This window comes from Tripterygium wilfordii, chromosome 3 (genome assembly GCF_013401445.1).
Source record: "Tripterygium wilfordii isolate XIE 37 chromosome 3, ASM1340144v1, whole genome shotgun sequence".
NCBI lineage: Eukaryota > Viridiplantae > Streptophyta > Magnoliopsida > Celastrales > Celastraceae > Tripterygium > Tripterygium wilfordii.
In genome coordinates, this window is record NC_052234.1 from 2,991,576 (window position 1) to 3,003,528 (window position 11,953).

Consider the following 11,953-nt stretch of genomic DNA (forward strand, 5'->3'; position numbering starts at 1 on the left):
GAAGTTCTTGATGTGTTTTAATCCTCCTCCACCTAAAATGACTATAAACCTGAAAAATGTATATTCTAGTACATGATAAAGGTCAAAGAGGTCATAATCAATGGGTCCATGAGCACTCCAAAGTTCATGATTTCGTGGAGAGAGACAAACTCCACAATATTATCATTGACACTATTAATTTTTCTGGGGGAAAGGAATTATTGGCTCTGTTTAACAGAGTTTATTTATTTTCAAAATAAACTAACTTATAAGTTATGAAATAAATTGTTAAGTTTGGTGAAACTTATAACATAAGTTAACTTATACGGTCTAAAATAAATTTCAATTTGGAACTTATTTTTTTAGAGTTTATGTGTGGGAGTGGCTTAACTCTAAAGAATGTACAACTAATAGGCCACTAGAAACGTGAAACGTGGCAATAACTCAATTGAACCAGGGAAATCAATTTTCATATTTAACAAAGAAAATCAGGTCATTATAATGTTGTGTGCGTTTTGTGGCTAATTAGTGCACCATCATTGCATTGGGCACTATATTTGTAATGATTCGCATAATAATAATAACAATAATATATATCCAATATATAGCACTTATAAGTTTATGATGGTGGCTTGAAATTTCTTTCATATAGCTATCAAAGTTGTAGTGGTTCTCTCTCTCTCTCTCTCTCTTGTAAGTAAAGTAGGTCAAAAAGCACTTCCCCACTCATGGGACTAGTTAGTGGGTATTTAATTATACTACAATTTTGATCATTAGTGTTTATAAAATTCTTGTGGAAATCTTGAAAATATGTTATAGGGTTCTCTATACATATATATTTATTGAAATGAAGTGCATGGATACCATATGGGATTGTCTCAATACCTCAAAAGCTTGAGATTATGTGGGTAAGGGATAAGTGTTGTATATATTATCCTATAATAATAAGATAAATATTAATGTTGTGATTTGTTACCGTGCAAGAATGATTTCAATATAGTTTTTTGCCCGAGGTCTACAAACAAGGTGGTCCACGTGATAGTTAAATCTGCTTCAACAAGTCAGTTTAGCCATGTATGGAGGTCACCCAATGAGCCTCTTTGGCTCAAGAAAACTGTATTGACAGATATCTTGTTTTTGAATTATTAATAAATTACATACTTTCCTCAAAAAAAGAATGATAAAGCAAGAAATAATAAAGAACAAGACAAAATTTTAGGTGGTTGGTAATTTACCTACGTTCATGTGAGAGAGCGACTGGATATTTCACTATTAAATGAACATGTAAGGTTACATCATATATTTATGTATCTCCTAACCTCGGCTCATTCTTGTCCTTTGTAATAATAGCTAATATCGTAAATCGCCCTCAACTTCTGTTGTTGAAGAGCAACATTATAATGAAGCTTCAACTCCAAGACTTAAACCTAATAATTAATTTTGTTATCTTGAGTATTTTCTGTTTTAATTTTGTGATGTGTAATGTAATTACTATATATCTTTTTGTTTGTTCCCGATCACTTTTCAATAAATAACCCTTAACAAATTTTTTAGAGACGTTGCCCCAAATCTTTGTTAACTTTGTCCCTCTTCTATAAATTTTTGACTCCGTCACTCCATGTAACCATGAATTTTGAGGTGGGTTTCCCCATTAAAAGTAAAAATAGAAATGTATAGTCCCATCCTTGTAGCTAGGTCAAGAAGAAAACCCATGCATGGTGGTAACCAATTTAATCATCATGGAATTTTTTGTGCAAATATGTTGATCAAATAATTATATGCCTTTTACCTCCAAGTAAATCTTTCTAGTATATTTTTAGTCAATATATTTATTTTCAGTCTTGAGATGCAAAAATAATAAGGGACAATTATCAATAAGGACACAATGCGAAAGACATGTTCCAATAAGGACACTGTAAAAAACATTATTAATAGGGATAAAACTCATGAAACTATCTATGTGCCCCTTTTATTTAATAAAATTACAAAGTTTTAATGAATCAATGTCTTTTCATTTTAGTTCTCCCACATTTTCTTCATGCATGATATCATCATTTTAAACTTTTTTCTTCTATTAAACGAAACTTAAAAATGATTTATCTTTCAAAATACATAATAGATTTTGAAAAAAATAATATATATTCTAAATCAGTATGAAAAACTCTTTCAAATAAGATCCATATTTTGAGATGAAAATTTTTGCATATAAATATATCAACAGTACAGATAAATTTCAATATATACTAATAATTAAGAAAATCACAACAGAGTATACAAATAAACTATTATAGATGAACTAATTTAGATAAATTTCAATATATACTAACCATAACAAAACTACAACAGAAAAAGCATATAAATTTAGTGTAGATATATTTCATTATATACTAATCATAACAAAACAACAATATATAATACAGATAAATTTAGTCCCGATAAATTTCAATATATACTAAGTATAACAAAATCACAACAGATATTGCATAATAGATAGTGTAGATAAACTTGGTGCAAATAAATTTAGTACAGGTAAACTTAGTGCAGATTAGTTTAGTTTAGAATTATGTTTATACGATTCACAACTCCGATGCACAAACTTTGAGCGTCCATTTGATCTCTAAACATTCAAATCCCTAAATATATATGAGACACAACTCTGTGGGTTTTAGAGTTGTCTTCGAATGTAACAAAAATTGCCTCAATCGAAACTCAAACTATTGAGTTATGTCTGTCTGAACACACTAATGTCAGAAACACAACTCTAATGCTCAAACTTTGAGCCTCGATTTGACCACTGAAATGTTCGAATCTCCAAAAATTTATTAGATGCAATTATGTAGGTATTAGAGTCTTCTTTCGAACTATGTAAAAATTGTATCAATCGAAACTCCAATGAGTGAATTATGATTGTCTGATCACACTGACGTGAGAGACTTATTGCTAATTAACCCAAATAATAATGAAGGAAATAAAATATATCAAATATATTTTTAGTCAATATAAATAGAAGATTTTTATAAAAAAAAAAAGAGCATTGATATGGAACCACATAAGCATTTTTGACCAAAATTGGTTGACTTAGTGCCGCATCAACGGGACATCTGACCGACACTGTACAAAATCTGCCCGATGGATTGTTTTGTTTCATTTTGGAAAAATGGGTGATGACATAGTAATAAAAAATCTTTAGGTGCTAAAAGTGAACAATACATATATTTCGGTGATGAAAAGTATAATTAACCCTATTTTATTTTTAGTCTTGAAATGCAAATATAATAAAGGAAAAAAGCCTAACTATTTGACTTTCTTCCTATATATTTTCGTGGTCGGCCCAACAAGGAGAAACTTACATAGAATAGTCTTTTAATCTTGATTACTATAGTTGACATTAGTAGTTTAAAGTATTAATTATACTATTGTTAATCTCAGATCCCTACATTATCCGCGTTTTTGAAAGTAATTGAGAAAGTTAATTTTAAATTTAATTATGTTGTCAACCTTCAAATAACTTTATTATTAAGATATTAATCCTTTTAACAACAAATTAGCAGCTTTGCATGAACAAAAAAGTCTTTTAATCTGTTTAGAAAAATCATATATATATATATATATATAACAAGTGAATGAGGAGATCATAAAATCACATAATCTCTTGTTAATTAATAGCATTTTTTAACTTGATGGCGGCGGAGCCAAGTTAGAAAATAAGTTCCACCAAAGGTGTTTTGTTGAATACTTTTTTTTTTTGACTATTTATATATGTGTATATATATAAGAACAAAAGTGTTTGAGATCCTAGTCATCGCAGTAATTTATCTTTATCTCTTGATTGATGTAAGTGTAGGACCTCATAAAACCTAGTGATTGAATCAGAGAGTGACATATCAGTCACTAGGATGACTGATATCTCATTTACTGGGATCCCTAAGAATTTTTCTATGGGGATTTACAGTAAAAACCAAAAATGCAGACATATTATATATATATATATATATATACACACACGAGAGGGCAGGGCTAGGCTATCACAGTCGGGTGCGAAGAAATTTCTTCGCTAACCTTGCCCTCTCGATACCTTATTGGAGCTTTGTAACTAGTGGCCGGTTTCCCGCCGCTAGAGCGTTTTCCCAGTGCGCAGAGCCCCAACGAGGAAGGTGTTAGTGGTTTCTCATTGGGTCAATAATGCAAATCCCTTTTTTTGTGCTACTCCTACTCCTAGGGCGGGAAGAAGATAAGAAAACGCGAAGCGTTCTCTTGGTTTCCCAACCTCTTGCTTCTAAAGGCTCCAACCCAACCTATAAAAATGACATCCAAACCCCTTTAAGGGTGTGGATGAGTGAAATGATAAGTGAGACTCACTGTTTTGGGTCCCACATATTTTAAATCAATGATGAACATATAAATATGTATTTTAAGTGTGTAAATTAGATGTGTACATGAGAATTTCTCTATATATAGTTACGAGAAACTTGGGCTTTCTTTCTTTAAAAAAAAAAAAAAAAAAAAAACCTTGGGCTTTACGTAAGGAAAGAGGTCACCCAGTGGTGATCCGGTGGACCCAACTCAAGATGTACTTAAATCAGGGCATCTAATTGTTTTTAAAGCTAGCTTACAAACGTGAATACCAATTCCTGGTAGATTGATTGACTGACTGACTCTACTTATTTGTCCATTTCCTCTAATATTAATGTAATCTTAAACTTTTCGGCCGATAACTAATGCATATATGTTGGATTGAACTTAGACCATCCACAACGTATATTTAACAGATTTTCTAAATTTACAGTAAAAATAAATTTTCACAAATTTACAGTTTCTCTTTAATCGATCCTCTAAACCATACTCTAAATCTTTTAAATATTCATTTCTCAAAATAAATATTTGATAGTTTAGGTTATCTATTAAATATTTGATATAAATTTATAAAATATTGATGTAATTTATAGAGTTAAAATAAGTGGTATAAACTTAATAGTTTATGTTACGTAAATAAAATTTCTCAAAAAAAAAAAAAAGATGCTCGAAGGTGTTTTGGGTTATCCCCCAACATTGTGAGAACACCTAATAGGATAATTATCAAAATGGTGTTTGTGACAAAATTTCTCAATCTAATGATGCCCTTGATCCTGAACTCCTCCTAAACGCGTTGTCAAAATGTTACCATCTTACATTTGTATGTCCACTACCTTTCACTTCTGCCATGGATAAAATCTATGAGTTAGTGCAATAGCCTGCACATTACAAATGTCAAACAAGTATATATAAATTCCATATACGCGTTTGTATGAATTGAATCCACAACCGCCAAAATGTTAAAAAAAAAAAAATCTATGAACCATGAATCATTAAGGTAGTTTAGAAGAGAGTAATTTAGTATCAATTTAAATAACTTGCATCAACTATTAATCTAAAGGTTAAGAGAGTTTGTTTCTTTAGAGGTTGAATGTTCAATTAGTGCCGAGTTTTTATATGAAATTTTCATTTATTTTCTTTGGAAGTTGTGGGTTCGTTTCCTATTGAACCCATGTATGCAATTTTTTTATTTGTCTAGCGTATATGGTTTGAAGGCTATTGTGCAAAAACATCAGATAGTGATTGCGAGTTCTCATGTGAAAAAAAAATAATTATGATTTTTCTTTATAAAAAAAAGAAAAGAAAAGAAAAGATAACTAACGTCACATTTCCTCAACGGTATCATAATAATAAAGGCGGCCTCGTACAAGTGGAAGTCGCCACCCACCCTTTGACTTTTCTCTCGTCATTCGTCCACATCCATCCAGAATCCACCTCGACCGGCAATACCCGGTCATCCTCAACCTTTTCCCGGTCATCTTTTTATCACGGACACCATAAGACAGCTTTGAAGCTTGAAAATGCCTCAACTGAAAAATTATCACCCTCTCTCTCCCTTTACGGGTACATTTGGAAGATTGAAGGAGACAGAAGAAGCAACCCTAATCTGTCCGGGTGTTGAAGTCAAAGCCAAACCCACTATTTCCTTGTTACTATTTAATTTCTTTCTTCATTTTCTCTATTTGACAGCTCGGCCTCTGTGTTTGGCTTTCTTTTTCTGCTTTTCCTTTTGTGCTTGGTCCATTATTCTCTTCTTCTTCTTCTTCTTTCGTTTACAATTTATACCCAAGAACCCATCATTCTTTCTCTGCTTTATTTCTGCTGCTTTGCTTTGTTTCTCAGCAAAAATGCTTGAAACCACGAAAACCTTGATTGGTTTATCTGGTTCTTGATTGTACACGTAGTCCTCTCTGTGTCTTTCTCAATTGATTGATTGTCTCGGCCTGTTTCATTGCTCGCTGATATGGGTTTTCAGGAATTGTGGGTGTACGTCATTGTTGTTGGGCTCTGCTTGCAAGCTCAGGTGCTCAGTGCGCAGAACCTGACATGCAATTTGGTGGATTTGAAGGCATTGAATGATTTCTTGAGTGCTCTCGAATCAGGGATTGATGGGTGGGGCTCCAATTCTTCGACTGATTGCTGTAACTGGGTAGGTGTTTCTTGCAACTCTTCCTCTTCTCTTGGTTTAAGCAACGATCCTGTTGATTATAGAGTAACGAAATTGGAACTCTTCAAGAAAAGATTAACAGGAAAACTCAGTGAATCGTTAGGAAAATTGGATCAGCTTAGAATCCTGAATCTCTCTCAAAATTATCTCAAGGAGTCACTGCCACAATCCTTGTTTCATTTGCCTAAGCTAAAGTTCCTAGACTTGAGCTCTAATGACCTCTCTGGTCCTTTTCCACAAAGCATAAACCTTCCTTCACTTGAACAACTTGACATCTCTGATAATTCTCTTGATGGGCTCCTTCCCACTCGAATTTGTGAAAATTCTAGTCGAATCGAGGTTATTCGTTTGGCAGTGAACAGCCTCTCTGGGGAAATTTTACCTGGACTTGGGAGTTGTAGTGCCCTAGAGCACCTGTGTCTTGGTGTGAATAATCTCACTGGTGGGATTAGTGAAGATATATTTCAGATTCAGAAACTGAAGGTACTGAATATCCAAGATAACATGTTTTATGGGAAGCTAAGCTCTGGAATTGGTAACCTCTCTAACCTTGTTTTCTTAGGCATTTCATCAAACAGGTTTTCGGGTACGATCCCGGATGTTTTCTATGGCTTGTCAAAGTTTCAGGAATTTGTAGCTCATTCAAATAAGTTTAAGGGGACCATACCTCGTTCATTGTCAAATTCCCCGTCGCTGAATTTGCTTAATTTGAGGAATAATTCCTTGGTTGGTTCTATTGATGTTAATTGCTCGGCGATGATTAATTTGACATCTCTTGATTTGGGTTCCAATAATCTTAGTGGGCCGGTGCCTGGTTATCTTCCCTTATGTAGAAAATTGGAAAAAATTAATTTTGCCCGGAACAGTCTCATTGGTCAAATCCCTGAAAGCTTCAAGAACTTTGATAGCCTCTCTTACCTTTCCCTCACAAATGTCAACATATCTAATATCTCCTCTGCCCTTCAAATCCTACAAAACTGCAAGAACTTAGATACTCTTGTACTCACTACAAACTTTCCTGGGGAAGCAATGCCGGCTGATCCTGACATACGTTTTGAGAAGTTGAAAGTTCTTGTTATTGCCAATTGTAGACTCACAGGTTCATTGCCGCAGTGGTTGAGTGGGTGCGCCAAATTGCAGTTGTTGGATTTATCATGGAACCATTTGGGTGGAATGATTCCGGGATGGTTTGGAAAATTTGAGGATCTCTTTTACTTGGACTTATCAAACAATTCTTTTACTGGAGAGATTCCAAGAAATTTAACTGGGATGCCTAGCCTCATCAGCAGGAATTTCTCGTTGCAGGGGCCTTCCTGGGATTTCCCTTTTTTCATGAGGAGGAGTGATAGTGGGGCGTTGCAGTATAATCAGGTTGATAGCTTTCCACCAACTCTGGATCTCAGTTATAACTCTCTTACTGGACCAATCTGGAAAGAATTTGGAGAACTGAAAAAGCTGCATGTTTTGAATTTGAGGAGGAATAATTTATCCGGAATGATACCTAGCGAATTATCAGGGATGACGAGCTTGGAGACTTTGGATTTAGCTCTTAATAATCTTTCAGGTAATATTCCTTATTCCTTGGTGAATCTCACTTTTCTGTCAAAATTTGATGTTGCCGACAATCAACTCGACGGAAAGATCCCCACAGGAGGTCAGTTTGCAACATTCCCAAATTCAAGCTTTGAGGGAAACGATCTCTGTGGTGACCATGGTGCCCCTCCATGTCCAGAGAAGACCTCGATAGAGAAGAAGCATAGAAAAAACAGTAACGTTATTGTTGGAATGGCTGTTGGGGTAGTATTTGGGATAGCATTTGTGTTTGCTCTTCTCGTTGTTATTGTTTTGAGGACTCATCGACGAGGTGAGGTTGATCCAGAGAAAGAAGAGACTAGCACCAATGGTAAAGATTTGGAAGAACTTGGGTCAAGATTAGTGATTTTGTTCCAGAATAAGGAGAACTGCAAAGAGCTCTCCCTTGACGACCTACTGAAATCTACCAACAACTTTGATCAAGGTAATATCATAGGATGTGGAGGTTTCGGTTTAGTTTATAAAGCCACCCTGCCTGATGGTAGGAAGGTTGCAATTAAGCGGCTCTCTGGTGACTGTGGTCAGATGGACAGAGAATTTCAAGCTGAAGTTGAAGCGCTATCCAGAGCTCAGCATCCCAATCTTGTCCATCTTCAAGGTTATTGCATGTACAAAAATGACAGGCTCTTAATCTACTCATACATGGAGAACAGTAGTTTAGATTACTGGTTACATGAAAAGCTCGATGGGCCATCCTCACTGGATTGGGATACGAGGCTTCGAATTGCTCAAGGTGCAGCAAGGGGGCTTGCTTATTTGCACCAATCGTGTGAACCCCACATCCTTCACCGAGATATAAAGTCCAGTAACATACTTCTAGATGAGAATTTTGATGCGCATTTAGCAGATTTTGGTCTTGCAAGGCTTATATTGCCCTATGATACTCATGTGACTACTGATCTTGTTGGGACATTGGGCTACATCCCTCCTGAGTATGGCCAAGCCTCGGTTGCTACTTACAAAGGAGATGTGTATAGTTTCGGGGTTGTTCTTTTAGAGCTCCTTACTGGAAAGAGGCCCATGGATATGTGCAAGCCGAGAGGATCACGAGATTTGATCTCTTGGGCGATTCAAATGAAGAAGGATCATAGAGAGAATGAAGTTTTTGATCCATTCATTTATGGCAAGCAGCATGAAAAGGAAATGATACTGGTTCTTGAGATTGCATGTCTGTGCCTGAGTGAATCTCCTAAAGGGAGGCCTTCGACTCAGCAGGTAGTTTCTTGGCTTGATAGCATTGTCATCAGCACATAATTCCTACATTAATTGTGTAACTGCGGATTGTATAGCTAGATATATTTCTCCTATAGCTGTAACTGAGAAGTTTCATTTCCTCATATAAGTGGTCTTTTGAATATGAGATCTGTGATCGTACTGTAAATATTTACTTGGATGCTTGTTGCAGCAGAATTTGCACCTCTCCGAGGTGGAGAGAGGAATCTGACCAACGCAACAAATTCTGGGTTATCTTAGACATTGCAAGTCTTTGTACTCAACTTTAGCTTGTTACAATACTGTTCTCTCAGGAATATGCAAAATAAAAGTTCTGGATTTTTTGCTCTGGTATTTATTGTTCATAGTTCATATAGAAAGAAAAGCATTACTTCTATTCGCGTCCCCAGCTGTTTTTTCCCCTTCCCATTTTCTACGTAAACACAGCGCGCGCACACTTGTAATGCTATGAAATGACGAAATTACAGTAGCAGAAGCTTCGTGTTATAATGTCATTGTCCATAGTTTTTGTGCTTTTAATTTGAATGGTTAGAAACCAGTAAGCAAGTCTTAACAAAGCAGTTGCAGTTTCTTCTGGGAAGCTGCTAATGGAGCTATCCAATTTCCTAACCCAGTAAGGTAGTGACCTTAATTGCAATGTTACATATATATATATCAGCATGTTCAAAAGTCCATATTTGAAGCTGTTGATTCAGATGCTTGTTATGTCATTTTCGTTAAGAGTTGGACATATTTCCTCCTTAATTTCGTCTGGTTCTTCATAGTCATCGTACATATGTTTATAAATTCATTTTTAGTTATTATTCCTTTGACTTTGTACATTCAAGAACTTTCTGCTTTGCCTACCATTGAAATTAGTCTTGATGACAATACTAGATAGGGATTAGGGATACACATATACACCTAACCCAGATATCCATATCTGCATTTTAGGTTATGAATTCTTATGAATCATTTTCATTCGAGCTTGAACATGGTGGATGACTGGAATGGGTTTGCATAATCATGTACACAACCCCAACCAATACGCATAGATTTCAGACTTCAGAGGCAATTGTGGGTCAGATATGGTGAATTGGGTGCTTAGAAGTTAGAATAAGCTCTCTTGTATATTTCTAAGTTTGACCAAACATGTGCGTTGAATCAAAAGTTGCAGAAGTGGCGGGTCAACTCTGGCATTCACAAGCCATTGCATTGCGCACCATGTGCTTGCTACTCACGATAATGTATATTCTTTACTAGTAGTTCTCTATATTTACATTCAAGGGAAGTGTATCCTACCCTTCACGTAATAAACTCCGAAGTAACAGTGCGTTCAAGTCAAAAGCGATGCCTTTGACAAGTACAAACAAACTATCAAACACATCCAATGTATCTTAAGACCCTTCACGTAAAAAACTTCAAAGTAAAGTGCATTCAAGCCAAAAATGATGTGTTTGGCAGATGCGCAACTAAACTATCAAACATACTCAGTGTACCTTAAGACCCTTCATGTAGTATCTCTGAAGTAACAGTGCGTGAAAGCCAAAAACGATGCGTTTGATAGATGCAAACAAACTATCAAACACACTAGCGTACCCTAAGACTCATCACGTAACGTAACGGTGTGTTCAACTTGCCATTTTTTTTTGGTCCACGTGTTTGAATAATTGCATTGACATATACTAGCCTAAAATTCATAGTCATTTAAGTTCATAGTCAGAAGTAACCCTAGAATCAGTGCATTTATTTATTTTTGTTTGGAGTCCAATTGACCTATTCAATTGAGAAGAAAAATCAGGTGGGAAACCAAAAACAACCACATATGTATGAATGAAATCCACATTTCATGATGTTCAACACACTTTTTCCAACAAAGAAGTCTCTTTCAACAACCCAAGAGTGAAACCTTTCATTCAAATTTTCTCAATGAAGGAAAACCAGACTTTTTTTTTTTGTTTTGGTCTAAATCTTCTTCTTTGTGTCTACGCTTATAAAGCATAGACTGTGTACTAATTGTCCTTTACCGAATCCTTGATTGTCAAAGCAGAACAGCATACAAAATAAAACCCAACAAAGCGCGTTCATCTTTTCTTTTCTAACCTACACACGACAATTTGACTATAAAAAAAAATCCCAAATCTTAAGAAATTGTGTGGTGGATTTATTGTATATTAGATACAAACTTTTCTTCACACTAGTATCTCATATATATTCTATTGATGGGTTGACAATTTTTGTAAATATATCTATACTACTACATAAAAGTCGAAGAATTTAGAATTTATACGTGGCGTCACATGACACTTAATAATAAACAAATAAATAATGAAAAAAATAATAATAAGGAGTTTAATTAAAATTCTCTAAATTTAAAAAGCGTCAAGAAAAATTTAAAAAGAAAAATCAATATTAATTAATTTGTAAAAGCAATTAATAACACATTTAATTCATGATTTAACATACTTTTGGGAGAGAATAAGAGCCCCTCTATCCCCAATTATTTCTCATTAGCTTACAAATTAATGCTGATGGATCTCATGCACGAGTTTTCTACGCATTGCGCAACCTATCAGCTAGTTATAATAAAATTTAAAGTTAATAATTAGTTTTTCAATATATATATTTTTGTACAATTTTGAAACTATA

At 34.7% G+C, this 11,953-nt stretch overlaps 1 protein-coding gene across 1 annotated transcript; it reads left to right on the top strand.

The window, feature by feature from the left end:
• The first annotated feature begins 5,854 nt into the window (after positions 1-5,854).
• LOC119991849 (phytosulfokine receptor 1) lies at positions 5,855-9,658 on the top strand. Its single transcript, XM_038838343.1, has one exon. It carries the CDS (start codon positions 6,296-6,298, stop codon positions 9,344-9,346), a length of 3,051 nt encoding a protein of 1,016 aa, XP_038694271.1. The 5' UTR covers positions 5,855-6,295; the 3' UTR covers positions 9,347-9,658.
• Positions 9,659-11,953: the final 2,295 nt, after the last annotated feature.